This window comes from Arachis ipaensis, chromosome B9, assembly GCF_059453495.1.
Source record: "Arachis ipaensis isolate K30076 ecotype BB chromosome B9, ASM5945349v1, whole genome shotgun sequence".
Taxonomy (NCBI): Eukaryota; Viridiplantae; Streptophyta; class Magnoliopsida; order Fabales; family Fabaceae; genus Arachis; species Arachis ipaensis.
This window is the reverse complement of record NC_142444.1, coordinates 147,379,780-147,399,413: the sequence shown is the minus strand read 5'-3', so window position 1 is coordinate 147,399,413 and position 19,634 is coordinate 147,379,780. Positions and strand designations below refer to the sequence as shown.

Below are 19,634 nucleotides of genomic sequence, written 5' to 3'. Positions count from 1 at the left end.
CACTTATTTCTCTTTCTCCCCATTACCGAACTAAGCAAAGGAAAAAGAGAGAAGGAACCATGAGAAGAAAAAGAATGAAAATCGAGAGAGAACGTGAATTTTCACTACACCACATCCGGCAAATAGCAGCGGTTATGCAGTCAATTAGCAGCGGTTCATAACCCACTGAAAGACAGCGTGCGGCTAAATCTTTAGCAGCGGTTAATAGTAACCGCTGGTATAACCGCTGCTAAATAGTATTTTGCAGCGGCATAGTTTTGCGGTGGTTCTATCCGCTACGAAATCGTAAATAGGATGGCTTGGAGATCGCAGTGGTTGTTAACTGCTGCAAAATGCCATCTGTTGAGAAATTCTGTTAAGATATAGCGGCAGATTAAAAACTGCTGCCAAATGTAGAGTTGCACTTTTTTTTAAAAAAAATCCAAATTTATAATAATATATGTCAATTCTTTTATTCCTTATACGTTCTTCCACTAAGTTACTTTAATTTATTAAAACAACCAACAGCCAATCAAACTAAAACACACAAGACAGAACAAAAATATATATATGCAAAAGTGAATCATTATAATAGTAATTTGATTTCAGTGCATCGATGTCTGTAAACTACAAATAAATAGCCACAAAAAAAACTACAAATAAATATCTCAAAAGTCATTAGGACAATGAACAATTAAAAAGTATTCAGATTCCAAGATTGATCATTTAGATCATTAGTTCCAGCACATCATCTTGCATGGGATGAGGTCGGTGCACTTCTCAAAGAATCCAGATCTGCAGCTATATCAGGTGGCAAATTACCTCCTTGTTGCTGGATTATGTATATTAACAAATTTCTCATTGTTTGCATTTTTGCCTTCTTCTCTGCTGCCTCTGCCTCTATTCTCTTTGCCTTTTCCTCTGCTGCCGCTGCCTTGAGTTCTGCTACCTCCGCCTTAAGTTTTACAATCTCCATCTGATACTCCTCAATCTGCACACCAAAGTCAGACTGCTGTGGAATGTTACGAAAATACTGAGTGGGACATGGACCGAAACCGAGTCCACGAACTCTTCCTGGGTGCTCCTTTCCAAGCACTTGTGCAAGGGAATCATTTTGTGAAAATTCCTTACTGGAGGGGTCTTGGCTCTCAATATGTTCAATTGCTTCCTGCAGACATGTGAAATTCGGATTTACACTAATTTAAATTCAATGGTAATAATTGCAAAAAGAAAATTGAAAAAGTAAAGAACATGATTTACCCCAACAACACGCGCATCTTCGTTCATATACGAACCATTCTTTTTTTTATGACTCATGGTACATATCTCTCCTCTACCAATAGGCCTTCCCTGTCGTTGCTCCTATAACATTCATCAAGACACAATCATATAACAGACAATACTATATTACCAAAAACAAGTCAAAATTTTGGAACTGAATTTAAATTAATTACTTCTTTGTGTCTCTTTCTTGCCATTGTTTTAGAACCTCCGGTATGTGTGTACAGTTGCTTTGAACGATTAATGGCATTTTGTCTACACTTCTCCTACAAACAAAAAGACAAACATAAATGTTATCGGGATAAATTACTACAATGTTAATGTCTATAAGTCAGCCATTTACAACTTCAGGAAACACAAAAAAGGATAAGGGGAAGATATTTTGGGTAGTAGTTTTTCCACTATCACAATAAATTCAACATATTTAGTAGTAATTCATGACGGTTTAAAATCGAATACAATGAAATACCAACTCAATATTTGTTACCTGTGTGTCCTCCTTTAACCGATATTCAATAAACCATTTCCAGTGATTTGCTTTTATTCCTGATGGCTTACGCTTGAGGTTTTCCTCAAAAGTCAGTTCTTTGTCATAAACCTTATGGAACAAATGATTTCTTGCATTCCTCCAGGATCTTTCTATTCTTTGTACAATTCCCCACTTTATTCTCCCTCTTCCATCGTCCTCATAGTGAAAGGCTCGCTACAAATAATTCAGATCATAAGATAACACAATGAAGATGATAAAGATCTTCTATCAGTGCTTTCACACCGTCATTGTAACCACTTAACTTTAACTCCACGTCCATTCTACATCACAGAACTTTATACACAAGTGATCAAATCAACACACAAGCAAAATATGATTGAGAACTTTCCACCATGAAAACTTTATCCTAAAGGCTAAGTTCAAAATGAAAGTTTCACAACCAATATAACCATATAAAGAGCAAGAATAACATCCAATATAAGCATGCCTAATCACATAAGGCCACATAACTTGGTCCACATAAAGATTAACAAGAGCTTATCATATAGACAAAAAATCATATGAGGTGGACCTTGATCATGAACTTCAAGAATAAAGAGACCCTTGACAAAGATGGCTCAATATTGAGTATTTGTTTTTCAATAATCAAAGTTAGCTGGGAACAAGCACATGAAAGACACTCTTACCGTCTATATTCCCTCCTAACATACACCTTATCAGTAACAGGATCAAATCAAATCTTGATGGACCGCTCACCTGATCATACATGCCACAAAAATCATACATGCCACAGAAGGTTCCCAATAATGATAATGGAAAATTCACCTTCAAAATATGAGAAGAATCCCCCTTGTTGGACTAGCTTAGTAGTGATCAAGTATATATCACTTCATTAAATAATGATTTTAGTTACTAATAAAATCTGTTAAAACTTTTTGGTAAAGGAACCCATCAAATCCTATTAAAGGAATCAGGCTGAATCTCTTCTACAATAGCTTTCTACAGGCAGGGACAACAATAACAAAGTTGAAAGGTGAAGCGGTTTTTGGTCGGGAGGGTTGAGGAGGAGCAGACTAAAAATTAACATAAAGAAAACATATAATAATTAACCACCTGAAACAGACTTACATATTATCAAAAGACACATCATTGGACATGAACAATTCTCGGCAACAAAATTCAAAGCAGTGAACAAAAAGAAACCCAACATGCACTATCCTTCTCTAATTTACCAGACTAAAACAAAAAAATAGAAAACCAAAGAAATCCACCTACTAATGGAGAATAGCAGCATAGAAAAACAGCATAACTAGAGCTAGTCAATAATCAAATAATCTCTCAATAAAAAATTAAAACCACAAAACATTCAAATTTTCAAAGTTAGGAGGGTAACAGATTTAACTTGTGCAAATGTGTTCCATATTTATTTTCTTCTGACATTTTCATTTAACCAAAAGTCATAAATAATAGCTAGTCACTCTCTAATTGTTTACTATCAGAGCAGCTTTAACATTCTAATTAGGTTTATAAGTTTTATTATTATTATTGTTATTATTATTACTATAATTATTAGTTACATTGCTAAACACGAAGGACCGGATTAATTGGGGACTACACTATATAATAACGTAGTGCAATTTACATTAAACAAAAAAGTCCTTATATATTTATCGATATTCTCTAAAAATTTGTATGGTCGATATCATGTGTGTGCGTCTTTATCTTTCCCTTGTACTGTTTATTTAATAGATAAAAAAAAAGCTTTTTACACCAAGCATTGGTAACGCCTTACTTTATCAACAAACTTAAACATTACCTTAACCTGGTCAAACGCATGCTCCTTGAAAGCCTTGTTCATTGTCTTCCAACTTTTTTCACAAATTGGTAACTGTTGAAAATCATCCCCCAATGTCCCCAGGAACCCGTTCAATAGGCCGGCTGCCTGACCAACTTGTTGCAACTAATTTTTATGTCAGAGTACGATCTTCTTTCCAGGAGGAAGTGCTAATGCCTCCATAACAGTCAGCTCCATACAAGAAGTCACGCCATTTTCTAACAGAGGAAAAAAGCTTTAATAGTTAGTTTACTAAGAGAATTAGAATGCACGGAGAAGAGTAATTACACTTTCTACGAAACAAGCAAAAAAAACCTATGACATCAATAACCCAAAAATCAGTGTCCTTTTTTTGCTGTTGGCATTGCCTTGACGTTCAACTTCATGCGCGGCAAACAAGTCGTCGACATGGTCTTCGAACGACTCGACCTCATCCGCCTCCGGGTCATAGTATTCATTTTCTGAATGGTCACTTACAACTTCATGTAAATTCGGATGCTCTGTGCGTGTTGTAGGAGCTCGAGTGTCCCCATGTCACTTGACGAAGCCAGCCGTGTTGAATTGCACGGTGGTCGAAATGGTACAGCGTTAACACGAGATTGTCGAGCACCGTTGCCGGAATGCGGAGGTGGAGGCGCTCTAGCACGTCGCTGTGCACTTGAAGTATTTGCTCCCGTATCCTTCGTTCCATCCGTGTGCTAAAAACAAAGCAGTTAGTATATCAAACAGAGTAGCGTGGGTTTGACTATCAGGGGCAACAAAAGTTCCGGCTGCAGTACTAACGGTGTAGCGAGGTTTTCTAGGCATTGGATTAATCCTTTACACAACATAAGATCATTGGACAATTAGCAAGAGAACGACGATGTAAAAATCAATAGTACGCAAAACTAACACCCTCACCAATAGAATTCTGTAACCAAAATAGTATTTAAAAAATTATCAAAATTGGTTCTGAAAATCAATCCGGTCGTTGAACCGTGTTAGTCACTAGTTTACTGGTTTAACCGATTATACCAAGGTTCAATGACAAAAAAAACGGGCTTAAAATAAAAAAAATTATAAATAAACACACCATACAATATAATTATTATCTAATATAAAATTTTAAATCTCTTCAAAATTTAAAATATTAAATTTAAGAACATCAATTAAATTATTATTCACATATTCATTATTATAACTGAGTCGATTGTTTTAAATCATAAAATATTTTAAAAATCTGTAAGCCAGTCAATTTAAATAGAAACTCATTAAACTAAAAGACTGGTTAATTTTAATTGAGCTACTTCAATTCATATATTTCCTCATTGAACTACAAGGCTGGTCATGATCAATTTTACTTCTTTATTAACAAAGGTTGATCGTCATTCTAATAAATTTACAGCATAATTTCCTTCTTCCCTAATAAACCTTTACCAAATTTTCAGCACAATTTTTAAAAATTAACAAAATTTCAGCTCAATTTTAATCAATATTGATCAAGTGAACGAAAATCAACCATACATTGAAATCAATTATTCAATCCAAAAAAATGAATAGAGAACAATAAATAATAAAATGAACCCATTAACAAAAATTTCATCATAATTTTAACAGCCATTCACCAGGGAACTAAAATCACCTAATCATTCAAGTCATTCATTGAATCCAAAGCAGAGAACAATACAGCATTTCATGAGAGGGAACATGGTTTGGAGAGAGGAAACTGTTCCGAGCAAACAATTTGTTCCTAGCTAAAAAATGAACAGAGAGCGAAAATTAAAAAAATGACCAGGTTAACATAATTTTTAGCACAATTTTAAAAGACTTTCACCAGGAAACAAAAATTGCATAATAATTCAATTCAGTGATTTAAACCAAAGGAGAGAAGAATACATGATTTGGTGAGAGAGTACAGGGTTTCCAGAACGAAAATTGTTTTGAGCAAAAAAATTGTTCTGAGAAAAAAAAAAGCTGAACAGAAGACGAAAATTAAAAGAAAATGAAGCCATGAATATTACGACGGAGGCTGCTACGCCGATCTCTCCAGGAATTCCAAATGACAAAGATGTGGCGACCTTCCAAGGAGCAAGGGCTGACGACACGCCCGATGTGCAGCGACGGCAACAGAAGGCAGTCCGGCGTTAATGAGTGGTGGTGCTCTGGAGGATGAAGCTAACTGGAGGCTATACGTTACAATTAGAAGGGTTTGTGATCTGGGGTTTAAGCTGCCTTAGGGTTTTTTCGTTTGGGATGAAGGAGGCGCGGAGTAGGTTAAGAAGACGAGAAAAAGTGACTGCTAAAATATTGGGTGATTTTTTGAACTCCGTCCTAATAATTTCATCTCAATAAGATTTTCCGCCATTTAGTTAACTAGCTTATGGATTTCAAATTTAAGAATTTAAGTTATCAGTTTTGAGAAGCCCGTTTCTCATTCTAATTAGTTTATCCTTTTATATAATTAATTTATCCTTTTATTTAATTAATAGTAAATGAAGAAATTCCTTCTGTTAAAAAAGTGACTGTAAATGCGATGATAGATGGCAAATTGGTTTTTTTTATCTTATCTTCAAAACATACTCGATTATTAGTTATATTTTAAAGGTTTTTGGTAGTCTATATAATAACTTATTTCATCCCGTATAATCATAAACTTAATAGCAACTCTTCTTCTTTTCAAATGTTAGGAACCAACAACAGTCTTCTGTGATTTTCGTTTATAGCATTTTCCAACTCCACATTCATCCAGGTACCACCATTTTCAGTGGTAGATGCTAATCTTTTCTCCAATGTGTACACTCAAATATTCATTGTTCACAATTTTTCTACAAAGTAAAAATTTTCTTAATAGAATTTGTAAACTGATTTTTTTCCATTTTTATGACCATTTTGGTTGTTTTATTCTATATTTTCCGTCATTGTTTTTTCTTTATTATTTCTGTTCTATTTAAGGAGAGACTATTAATTGAGGTTAAAACGATTTTATATCATTGATCTTTTTGAGTTTTTCTTTTTGGATTTTGAGTGTTGTTTACGATATATTTTATTATTATTATTATTTTCCTCCATTATTGTAATGAATACAATATTTTAAAATTATATTTTAATGTAAAATTTTTGAAAATGTTTCCTTGAAGCTGTAAATTTTTATAAGATTATTTTTTCTTTTTAATTTATTAACTCTTTTGCTCATTTTTTATATCTTTCACCTACATGAATTAGGTGAGTAATGAGTTATTATTACATTTTTAGTCTCTTTTGTTAGTTTGTCATAACAATGAATCACATGCTTATCCAAAATTATTCAAAATTAATCCCAATTATTCAACAAACAACAAAATTCAATTCAGTAAACAATAAAAAATCATCTCAGTAAACAAGCATTAGTAAACAAAGTTCACAGTTCAGTTCAGTAATTTCAGTTCGATCAGTTCACACTTCACAGCTCAGAAAATTAACATATCAGTAAATCACATATCAGTATATCAGAGACATGCAACAGAGCTTCAGTGACTTCACAGCATAGAGCTTTACAGAATAAAAAAACTTTTCAATAAAGCTCATTAGGGATACAGAGACATGAAACACTACAACAGTTATTCAATAAGTTAATCAAACCTTCATATCTAAAAAAAATTACCTGGAAACTCGAAGATGCCGTCAACAGAGATGGAAGGGAGACAGAGCCACCGAGTGACCAAGGTAAGGAGTAGTGGTGGAGCACCTTCGAACCGAGTGAAAAACAGAAGTTGAAAATTAAAGTTCGATGATATTAGTACTTTTTTGCTTAACAAAATTAAAAAAAAGTAACAAAATAAAGATGAAAACTAAAAAAATAGATAGCTCTAGAAAAGAAAAATGTTGAATTTTGTGTTATTATATTTGGGAACAATTATTTATTTTTTATTATATTTATTTTTGTACCAAATAACAAGAAGGTTAAATCTTATGTCCAATTTTTATTACTTATTTTACTTACAAACAGTTGTTTAAATTAGACTTTATAGTTATTGAGTCATGTTTTCGTCCAACAAAAAAATTATTATGAAGTCATTTTCAATTTTTTTAACATGAGTACATCCATTATATCATGATTCTAATAATTAATGTAAAATTTAAAAAATTAAATAAATTTATATTTATTTTGATTACATTCAAGAGTGAATTATATGTTTTCCTATGGTCAAGAAATAGACTTAATTTCTTCTATAATAAATAGTTTTTTAATCTTATAATTTATAAAAAAAGTCTCAATATTTATTGGTTGCCTACCTAAAAGTAAAAAAATTAAAACTAATGTTAATACTTTTTTATTAACATAACTAAAATAAAACATAAAAATAAACATTGAATAAACATAAAAATACATAAATTTTGAATCCCAAATTATAAAAAGGTTATAAGAAAAAAAATTACGTAAATATAATTTTTGTAAGGTACTCCATGAATGAATTTAGATGAATGACTATTATATGTAAAATGAATCCTGATATATTGTAACAAAAATTATTTTGTGTAAATTTTAGAGTGATATTATAACTGAAATTATGTGGCGTCTTTTTTTTTAATATTAGTTTATATTCTATGTTTTACTATACATTTTATTATAAATTTTAATATTTTTAGTTGCACACGTATTTTACCATACATCTTACGTTTTACTACATTTCTTGTTTATAGTTATTTTTTAGCAGCAACAAAAACCAAAAATTTAATATGTCTGTTGTTTTAAACTCAAACTAGTTATTAGATGCATATGAAACACAATTAGTTTTAATTTAATTGACACATTTGAAACATAGTTAGCTCCTTGTATTAAATATAATTTAATATTATAACCATACATTTTAAGCCCAAGTAGATTTGTATTTGTTATATTATGCGGATAAAATACCCTAAGATACTTAACATTATTTTAGTGTTGAACAAGTTATATCATATTAATTATTAAACTATATCTTTGGTGTATAATAGATATGGACAATACGTGGATTCTTAAGCCACGAGATAGCATAGAATATAGACGAGGACTTAATAAGTTCCTAAACTTTGCATTTGCGAATGCATAGTCGGATGACATGATAAAGTGTCAATGTCCTCAATGTGGGTATCAATTTATGAAAACAAGAGAGGATGCGTGTGAACACCTGTTGATAAAGCCCTTTTCCCCTGGATATACTTTGTGGTTGCGTCATGGTGAGAAACCAGCTGAGGAGAGCTCTATTTGCACACCGATAATTGAGAAACCTACAACCGAGGTGAATCCTACTTTTCAAATGGTGCGCGAGGCATTTAACTTCACAATGCCTCATGGAAGTGACGAGGCCACAACAGGCAAACCTGTAGAAGACGATGATTTGGAGTTGTCGTACTTGTACGATGGTCCAAGTCGCGAGGCACAGGATTTTACCGATCTTCTTGCGGATGGAGTGGAGGAATTATATCCCGGCTGCTCGAAATACTCAAAGTTGTCTTTCCTAGTGAAGCTTTATCATATTAAGTGTATGTGCGGTATGAGTGACAAGGCTATGTCGATGATTCTGGACTTATTACAGGATGCATTTGAGCAAGCCAAACTCCCGTCCACATTGTATGAAGCCAAAAAAACTATCCGAAAGTTAGGGATTGGATACAAAAAGATAAATGCATGCCCAAATGATTGCATGTTATATCGGGGTGATGATGAGGACGCGACCAAATGCAAGCAGTGTGGGACTTCACGATGGAAGCAAAAGACGCAAAAGGGTTCCGTTACAAAACTTAAAATACCTGTCAAGAAAAACGGAAAGCCTCTCCCAACAAAGACTCTCTGTTACTTTCCTCTTATACCACGACTGCAACGATTATTCATGTGTAGCAAAACTTCAACTGAGATGTTCTGGCATAAAGAGGCTGATTATAATTATGGGTACTTGAGGCATCCAAAGGATGCTGAAGCATGGAAAGAATTTGATGCAAAGTATCCATTTTTTCTAACGATCTGCGCAGTGTTCGTTTAGCTTTAGCTAGTGACGGATTTAATCCTTTCGACAATATGAGTACGAAGTATTCCATTTGGCCTGTGATTCTTATTCTGTACAATCTTCCTCCATGGCTTTTCATGAAACAGGCATCTTTTATACTATCTATGATTATTCCCGGTCCTAAAATGCTGGGTAATGACATAGATGTTTATTTGGATCCCTTGGTGGGTGAGTTGAAGCAACTCTGGGATGGCGTTGAAACTTATGATGCTAATAAGGGGACCACTTTCAAGATGCGTGCAGCGCTAATGTGGACTATTAGTGATTTTCGAGGGTTAGGAAATTTATCTGGGTAGAACACGTACAGTGGGTTAGCATGTCCCACTTGTAACGTGGACGCTAAGGCTCAGCAACTAACATTCAGTCAAAAATGGTGTTACATGGGCCATCGCTGCTTCTTGAATTAGGGCCATAAATATAGACTAGACCGGAATAGATTTGACGGACAAGCTGAAAGCAGAGATCCACTGAAGAAATATTCTGGAACAGATGTCTTAAGACAACAGTCTAACATGCAATTTTCATTTGGGAAGAACTCAACTTTGACAGCCAAAAGAAGACGCATTGGTGAAGATGCTGATGAAGATGACTCGTATTGGAAAAAGAGGAGTGTGTTCTTTGAACTCCCGTACTTGAAGGATCACATGTTGCGTCATAACCTTGACGTGATGCATATAGAGAAAAATATTTGTGAGAATGTGGTCTTCACTATCTTAAACGATAGCGTCAAATCAAAAGACAATCTTAAAGCTCGCAAAGATTTACAAAGCATGGGCATAAGGCCTGAATTGTGGCCGGACAAAGGTGGTAAATATCCTTCAGCAATTTTCACAATGTCGAATCCACAGAAGGATGTATTCCTGAAGACTCTACAGAACATGGTCTTTCCAGATGGTTACTCAAGCAATATTGCTCGTTGTGTTGACATTTGATAGTGTAAGTTGTATGGGTTGAAAAGTCATGACTGCCACATTCTAATGGAACAATTACTTCCGATTTTGGTAAAGAATGCATTGCCGAGTCTGGTGTCGACTGTGATTGCGAATTTGTCTTCATTTTTCCGAGAACTCTGTGGGGAAGCTATAAACCTTATGCAGCTTGGTGGCCTTCTAAATCATGTTGTGCAAACTCTGTGTCAAATGAAAATGATTTTTCCTCCATCCTTCTTCACTGTCATGGTTCACCTTACAGTGCATCTCGTTGATGAACTAAAACTTGGTGGCCCAGTACATTATCGGTGGATGTATCCAATAGAAAAGTTAGCTTGCTACTAAACGCCTTTAATACATTTATTTTGTCTCATTACATATATAATAAGCGTTATGTCGTATTTATGTAAAAGGTATCTAGGACGATTGAAACAATACATGCGTAACAAGGCACAAGCAGAAGACTCAATTGCAGAGGGCTATTTATCCGAGGAGATTTTAACATTCTGTTCCAGATATTTGGATAATTTTGAGACCAGAATCAACCGACCAGCGCGAGTTGATGATCAACCTGTTGATATTACAAACAATACAGGAAAAACTATGTTCCCAGAAATTGAAAAAGCTTCAGGGGCTGTTTCACATTTTGGACTAACCCCGATGGAAAAAGATCAGGCACATCGTCATGTGCTAGTCAATTGCGAAGCCATCGTTCTATTTATTGAGTAAGTATGCAGATGTACTTTTTAAGCACGATTATAACCCATTTCAAACAATCAGTCGTTGGACTAATTTCTTATTGTGTCATAAAGTACATTTAGGACAGAAACGAAGCAAAAATTACGGCATCAAACAAGGTCACAATCTAAGATAGACCGTGTTGTGCATGCAGAATTTCCTTGCTAGTTCAACCATGAGGTTGGTAGAAATTTAACCTGAACAACTTATTTGTGCCCTAGAATTATAATTTACAAATTCCAATGGTTTATACGAATGAACTCTAATTTATGGTGCCAGGTTCCAATGGACAGTACTATACATTCGAAAGAAATGAAGTTGCTGGCATGTGGTCCCATGCTTCAGGCAAGATATTTTGGGGTGTACAACGTCAATGGGTACAAGTTTAAAACTATCACAAAAGAAAATAGGCTGAAAACCCAAAATAGTGGAGTTTATATCTCATCCAATACAAGAAGTTATGCAAGCATGCGTGACAATAGAGTGGTTGTTGGTAGTGTTCCATATTATGGAAAAATTGTGGACATAATCGAATTGAACTACAGCTGCCATTTCACAGTGGTTTTGTTCAGATGTATTTGGGCTGATACAACTACGAGCAGAGGCATCAAACAAGACCATCTAGGCCTTACCATCGTTAATTTCACTCATCCGATTCACACCGGTGATCGAGAAGAGGATGAACCATACATATTGGCATCAAAAGCTCATTTCGTGTACTATGTATGTGATGAAGTAGATCAAGAATGAAGTGTAGTGGTTCATGTAAAACCACGAGACTTGTATGACATGGGAGGACAGAATGAAGAAGTTGAAGCTGCCTTTTCTCCACAGCCCAGGTTGAACATGTCAGCGGCAGGTGACATCAGTGATTTACAGTTTACAAGGGATGATGATATAGAGGACTTAATAGAAGATGTTTCTGATAACATCGATGATGTGGCATTGTGAAAATAGGAAAACGTGTACATCATGTATAGAGGATCTGTGTGTGTTTAATAAGTTTAACATTGTTTATGATGTACGCAGTTTGCTGGTTACATTACTATCTGTGTTTTCGTATTTGAATTAAGTTTTCATTTATTGTTGACTTTCATGAATACCACCAGTTTCTCATTTCTTCCAACGATTGTTGCTAGCAACAGTCAGTTTTCAAGGCTTTGTTGTTGTCACCATCATTGTTGTTGTTCTTAGTCTCCAATGAAAAAAATTATGGTATCGAGTAGATTGCGTTGAATTACAATATTGTTATCATTGACACAAATAGTCAACATAATTTGGTGTTGTAACAGGAGAAATGAAAACGGAGGATTTCTCATAATGCTGTGCAGGCACAACATTTGCTAATGAAATGGCTATGGCCTCTCCATTCTCTTCATTGGAACATGCAATTACGGTTGCTAGAGACATATGGTCCTGTTAGTTGAATGTTAGGTCTTGGTTGGAGGCTATATCAGGACGATCTTGTTCTAATGAATACTTGGAAACGACAAACAAAGCTACTGTGCAGGTTTGTTCATTAGCCATACCCTTAAAAACTTGAGTTAAACTATCTTTGAATAATAAGTAGTTTAAGTTGATATATGCTTACAACATTTAACCAATGATAGTTGTTACGTTCATGCTAAAATTTGTAAGAACTTCATGAATGGGGATCAATGTACGAGGAGAAATTTGGGTATGTTTTTGTTATATTTGTAGCTGGTAGGACACCTGAAGACATACTTGCTGAATTAAAGGTTAGAAATAAATTTCTAGCATAGAAAGTGAATCACGGAGACACAATATGCCTTACAAAAAAGACCATGAACTATACATTTTATTATGATGTAGATGCGCTTTAGTAACACACATGTTGTTGAGTTGGAGATTGCTTCAAAAGAGGAATTAAAGTATATAGAACGTTCTATTAGAGAGCTTCTTTCCTAGAAATCTGTCCAAACTACCGACGAAGGAGATGGTAATCGTTAATTTTGTATTTGTTAATGTTTAAAGTCCTCTTCCCATAATTCCGCAATTTTTTTCTTAATTACTACGTAATGACCTGGAAGTTATCATTTTCGTTTAAGTAGATTTATGTTGTTGGTTGCATGTTCATATTTTCAGTGTCAGCTGAATATTCAGGCAAAATAGTTGATGACACTCTAGATGGGTCAGACACTGATTCAGAAGACGATTTAGATGCTATCTCCTCCGATAGATATGACATCTCCAGGAATGTTGAACTCAAAAGGTTCCAGAAGAAGACAATGAAACTTTATACACCCAACATAGAGAAGATGACGTACATGCTGCAAAAAGGGGCTTCGATCTGAACAAGTTGCCATGGGGTTGAGATGACTTATCAGATCTTTTATTACGTCACTGCAGTAGATTTTTGACAGAGTATTTTTGGCCAGATCAATACGATGTTGATGAGAAATTTTGACTCAATACTTGTTTCTCTACTTTAGTAATTTTGATTTTTATGCTCTATTGAACTTTGTTTTGACTTTATGAATACAGACGTTCACTTGATTTTTTCTTTACCATTTATGCTTGAATACAAACTCAAAATGCGCTGATAGTACAAGAGAAAACCTGATTCGTAAATTTGTGCACATTATTAATTTATAAATATTTTTTTAATTAATGAATTATTTTTTACGTAACACAAAATCAAAAATTTATTTAATGCATTAAGTTGCAGTTTTGAAACATATTTTTCGTAAAAAAAATAGCGAGGACTAGAATAGATTTAACAAGGCAATGTTTAAACAAAAAAATGAAATTAAAAATAATATTGCAGCGTTCGGAAGAAAACCGCTGCAAAAAAGTATCTAAGCATATTCACCAAGTCGACATTTTGCGGCGGTTACAGCAAAACCGCTGCAAAATGAGAGCTTTTGGTAGTCTCTCCCAAATCCGCCAGAAGAGCCGCTGGCAGATAATATTTAGCAGCGGTTGAAAAAACTGCCACTAAATATCCGCCGCTATCTGCCGGTTTTCTTGTAGTGTTCATGGAAACATAAATCTTTTAGCGTTGATTTCTTGAGCTCCGTAACTCTAATAAAAAATCTAATCCGATAAAAGTGTTCGTATCTTCCTCCTCTACACGATAATGTCACTTTTGTTCGATAGAAGTTGACGGTGACGTAGTTCTCTTTTCCCTTGAGTTCGGCCAATTGGAGTTCTAAGAGGCACAGACGATTTCTGATGTTTTCTTCTTCAGTAGCTTGATCAAAAAGCTTCTCCAGCGTTTTCGTTGTTTTGATTTTGTACGGAGATAGGGTTTGATCATTTTATAATAATTAAGTGTGAATTTGATAAGTGAATATTAGTTTGATTGATTATTGTTGAGTTTGATTGAGTTTTATGTTGAATTTGGTTGAATTATTGTTATTTTTGAGATTATGGTTTGGCTTTTGTGGATTCAGCCCAGAACCAAACTGTTTTAAGTGAATTTTGGGGCTGGTTTATGTGAAAATACTGAAAAATATTGATGAGATTGGGTGGTTGAAAGATTAAATTAAAAGTTGTGAAAAATCGGTAATCGAAAAACTCGAAAATTGATTAAAATACAAGTAATATTTTGAAAGGAAAGGGCTAAGGGTTTCGGTTTTGGTATAAGAGGAAGAGTAGTACTTAAAATTTATTTTTGAAGGATAATATTGTATTTGTATATAAAAGTCGAGGTACAATTTGTAATTATATAAGTTTTTGAGTATTTTGGGTAATAAATAAAGTACTTGGGTAAAAATGGGTATTTTATACAAGTTCAAGGTTACTTTTGTAAATACTAAGATAAGTGGGGTTTTAAGTATAATTTTGTAAAAATATTGAGTTAAAAATAAAATATTTAAAAGTTTGAGGTTTAAAACATAGATAACAAATTATTATTATTATTATTATTATTATTATTATTATTATTATTATTATTATTATTATTATTATTATTATTATTATTATCATTTTATTAAGAATATTTAAGTAAGAGAAGAGCAAATAGAAAAACTCTTAAAAGCTTTAGAGGACGCAATTAATTTAAGAATCTTATGATTCTTTTTTGATAAGATATTAGGGAAAGGCGAGGGAAAAATGTGAAGTTGAATTATGATAAAGAATTAAAGGATTGAAGAAAAGAAAAGAGAAAGAAAAGAAGTAAGAAAATAAAAGGGAAAGATGAGAAAGAGAAGAAAAGAAAAAGAACAAAAAGAGAAGGATGTATTAGGTAAAAGGATCTCTGCAGTGAATGAAAAGATTTTAATGAATGTCTGCCCCAGTAGAGCAGATAGAAAAGAGGGTATTAATTAAAGGGATCTCTACCGCAGTAGAGTAGAGAGCGAAGATTGAAAAGAAATTGAGTGCTGTTTGGGCTTTAGTGCAAAGTGTCTAGTGAGGACGACTATGCATAACGCTCATTGGAGACCGAAAGCAAGCATAAGGACGGCGATGCGTAATGCTCATGGAGGGGGACGTTGGCTGAGATAAGGATGGCGATACGAACCGCTTATGTCAGGATCAGTGTTGGGAATCAGACAACAAACCGACACATAAGCTCATGGCCTGTATAGACATGCATCATACTTGATTGCACATATTTGTTTGTGATTGTGTTTTCTATGATTGTGTGTGCTTGTGATTGGATTCTATGTTCTGTAATTGCTGAGTTGAATTATACTTTATTGACTGTTGTTATTGACTAAGAACATCATAAAACGAACTCAACTTCTAACTCCGACCCTACTAAGAACTCCCCAGCTCTTACCCCCTATCTCCACCCCTTTCAGCTACAGGTGCGAGGGTTTAGTGCGGAGCTACAGGAGCATAGAAGATTATTTTTATGAGTTGAGTTGTTAAAATTTATTTTTCCCTCGTCGTTTATTATTTTGGTTTTTAGAGGGGTAGGACTTGTAATTGAGATTCTTTGAAATAAGTCTAAATATATAAAGCTATGTGAATATATATACTTTTGTGATTAAGTGATTTAAAATAAAGTCTTTTTTCGTTTTCTTAATAAGATTTTCGGTTCGTATTCGCGAAGGCTCAATATTAAATAAATATAGTGTATAATTAAAGGAATAGAGGTAAGTATCGCTCGAACTTTTAGTACGATCATGAGGTGCTAAAAGTAGGGTGTTACATGTCTTCTGATCAAAGTTAATTTTTATGCACCGTTCCATGGTTGAAATTATATGTATGGCTATCACTAACTGAATTTATTTAGTTTCGTTCAGTGTTCTTTGATGTCTATTTGATTAATAGAAGTTGTTGTTGAATTACTTTATTTCTTCCTATTCTTATACCTCTGACTTAGTTGAGTTAGAAAAAAAAAAGAAAAGTTGATACTTGGAACTAATTTTTTCTTAATTGGTCTTGGTTTATGATTTAGTGATTTAAAGCTGCAATGGTCTAAATTATTGCAAAAAAATTTTCTCTCCTCTTACTGTGCATTCGGTTGAATTTTGAGTAATGAATTACGTGTTTTATTCAAATTAGATGTGGAATGTTGTATTTTGAGCGGTAATGTGTGTTTTATTTGGTATTAATTGAACGCTTGTATTGAATTGTATCTTTTAGTTATATTTGTCTGCATTCCCAATCAGCGTTGGAAACTTCCTAACTTTTGGTCTGTTACCGGAAATCACCTTGCAGACATGGAAAAACTGGTACTATATCGTTCACAATCTTGTGCTCGTCTTTTAGTTTGTCACTTTATTTGCTTGTTATGATCGCTTCGTATGTTCACAAAAATTATTAGAAATAAGGTGCTCACTATGTTACATTGCAGATATATTGATGAAACAATATCTTACATTAAGTTATTCTTAGGTTTTTTTGCATATTATATTAGGTTTATTTATGTATTTTTTAAAAATTCAGATATAGATAATATGAATCAATTGAATTAATATAGCACTACAAGAATAATTAGTTTTAGCGACAAACTTTTAGCGGCAATAATACAATGGCTGTTATTTTTTTTATTTAAGTTATGCTTTTGTGGCAATTATATATTTGCCGTTGTTACTATATCTTATTGCGGTAATTATCTTTATTGCCACTAATATATTCTATGACTAATATTATTATCATTAAAATATTTTTTGGTAAAAAAATTTTAGTGGCTATAAAATTATGGCCAGTATTATTCTTATTAAAATTATAGTGTAATAACAATTATTATTATTACTATCATTACCTTTTTAATAAAATATTTTTAGTGGCCATAAAATTATGGCTAGTATTAGTTTTAGTAAAATAATCTTGTATCTAAACTAAAGAAATGACTCAAATAAGGGATTCAGAAAAACCAAAGAAAGACGTGTTAGAGAAGAGAGCCTAACCTCACCGCCAAGCTCACCGTAGCGGTCGCTGCCGCCGTCGCTGCCGCCGTCGCTGCCGCCGTCGCTGCTACAGTTCAGATCAAGCAACTGTACTCTTTGACTCAGATCCTTCTATCCCTTTCTATGTTGTTCAGAGAAGAGAAAGACTCATGCCTATAGCTTTCTATCTTTCTCTCTCATTTTCGATTTAGGGCTCACGAACTCGCTCTGACTCAGATCCTTCTTGCAGCTCCGATCTGCTCCTTCAGGTATCGCCGAGTTGACTCATTCGCAGCTTCGATTTACTGTGCTCTCTCTTACAACTCCTTCATTTCATTCTCTTCTAAATCAGATCTTCGCGTTTGCGTTACGCATTATTTTCACTGATTTAGATCTTGTGGTTCCAGTTCTTAAACTTTGAATTTAGTTTTCTGCTATTAATGTTATCGTGCAACTGAAGCTATGTGTAGTCAAATGAACTGTGTTTGGTTTATTTTTATTTTCAATTTAAGATGTGAGATGATAAAGGAATCTGGAATTTGGATGATGCCTGATTTATGTGCCTTTGATTTGTTATTATTTTTCAAATTTATGTGTGTAACTAAAATTAGACAATCGTTTGGGATCAAATGGGTTTTGTTCAAGTGACTGTCTCATAGAAACAGGGGATCTGAAGTCTGAACATCTAGAAATGGGTTTTGTTCAAGTGACTGTCCTGTAATATGTCATTCTAATTTAGTTTGGTTACCAGGAATTCAAGCTGGGTCAACTCCAAAGCCAGATTCAGGTTTTAGTCTTTATTTTTAATTTAGTCTTGAACTTAAGAACTGTGTTTTCTTCTTTGTTTTTAATTTAATTTTTGTCATTGTCGCGTAAACTAAGATCTTAGGTTCTAGGCTTTTGTTTTCTTAAATTTTGGGTTTAGAGTTGTTCGCTTTCGTCCGAGGTACTGTTATGAAGATGTTGGGTTGGTTTTCTGTTACGGTGGCAGTGGGAGCATGGTCCCATTTTCTGGAAACTGCTAATGGTTGGGGGTTTTATTTTGCTATTTTATTGGAAGGCGTGGTTCATTTTTTTTTGTTATAATTTTGTAGCTATTTACCCACTTGTTTTGTAAATTACTTGTTCTTGTCATGTCCTTTTCCCTATTACAACACTATTATTTATGTTTATTGGAATACCCCTCTTTCTTTCCTTTCTCTGTCTCTACCTTAGAAAAATAGAAACTGCTCCCTTGTTGTTTTCAAGCTTTCTCTTACTGCTGTTTTATAGTTTATATTTATTTATTCTTATGCATTGACTAGGAATCGTTCTGTGTATTTTTTTGCATATTGATATTTGAGTATTTGTCGCTTGCCATTTTTTCTTTTAAAATGTGTTGTTTATTATTCTGTGACAATTACAACTAAATTAACTTGGGTTTATTATTGTTGAGATGTTGTTCAGCTCAAGTCTTCTTGCTATTGTTGGAGTTGGTGATAAGGTAGTTGCTTTTTTTCGTTGTGTTGTGTGTGAGTTTTGATTGGGCTTTCTCTATGATCTGATTGTCTTCATTGTTCCGAGTGATACAGCTATCTTCTTTTCCCAAAACGCCTCTGTTTGTTTAATTCAATCACTTCTGTTGCTCTTTGGGAATTAAACTTTCTAACTTCAATACTTGCTGTTTGTATGAATACAGAAAGCTAAAAATCTCAACTTTTCCAACTTTTCTCCTATTTTGTGATGATTTGTTTTGTGTGCGCTCATGATTTACTGTTGCTAAAATGTTATTGGACAATTCTTGGGTATGGAGTGCTCATCAAAGATGGTTGCCGGTGGTTTTCAACGAAGTTGGGTACTAGTGAAGTTGCTTGGACTCCGATCTATTTTATGAATATTTGATTACACCATCATGCCATTTTCTCAATATTCACTATCACACTATTTTTGTTTCTTGTGTATTTTGCAATTTTGTATGTCACTGTATAGTAGCTATACTTAATAGTTGCACTCCTATCCTTTGGCGTGTGTATATGTATGAACTGCACATCAATCATCAAATAAAATGATTCCATTTTTTCCAATTACTAATTTACT

General features: G+C 33.8%; 3 protein-coding genes across 3 annotated transcripts; 1 reads left to right on the top strand and 2 right to left on the bottom strand.

Moving 5' to 3' along the window:
- Positions 1 to 727: 727 nt before the first annotated feature.
- Positions 728 to 1,296, bottom strand: LOC148546721 (uncharacterized). Its single transcript, XM_088497944.1, has 2 exons — positions 1,240 to 1,296; positions 728 to 1,147 (listed from the first exon to the last, which is right to left on the bottom strand). The coding sequence occupies exons 1-2, from the start codon at positions 1,294 to 1,296 to the stop codon at positions 728 to 730; spliced, it is 477 nt and encodes a 158-aa protein (XP_088354070.1).
- Positions 1,297 to 1,305: 9 nt separating this feature from the next.
- LOC148546720 (uncharacterized) lies at positions 1,306 to 3,608 on the bottom strand (the record flags this gene model as incomplete). Its single annotated transcript, XM_088499325.1, has 4 exons — positions 3,567 to 3,608; positions 1,730 to 1,963; positions 1,434 to 1,526; positions 1,306 to 1,341 (listed from the first exon to the last, which is right to left on the bottom strand). Coding segments are annotated over exons 1-4 (405 nt in total), but the record flags the coding sequence as incomplete, so codon positions are not given.
- Positions 3,609 to 8,680: 5,072 nt separating this feature from the next.
- LOC107616415 (uncharacterized) lies at positions 8,681 to 9,562 on the top strand. The gene has a single exon (XM_016318375.1). It carries the CDS (start codon positions 8,681 to 8,683, stop codon positions 9,560 to 9,562), a length of 882 nt encoding a protein of 293 aa, XP_016173861.1.
- Positions 9,563 to 19,634: the final 10,072 nt, after the last annotated feature.

What these genes read in the sequence shown, in the direction of transcription:
- LOC148546721 (XM_088497944.1), bottom strand. Translation starts at nt 1,296, where the DNA reads ATGAGTCATAAAAAAAAGAATGGTTCGTATATGAACGAAGATGCGCGT. An exon ending in AAGATGCGCGTGTTGTTGGG is followed by an intron (nt 1,148 to 1,239) that starts GTAAATCATGTT and finishes ACATGTCTGCAG; the next exon opens with GAAGCAATTGAACATATTGA.
- LOC107616415 (XM_016318375.1), top strand. Translation starts at nt 8,681, where the DNA reads ATGAAAACAAGAGAGGATGCGTGTGAACACCTGTTGATAAAGCCCTTT.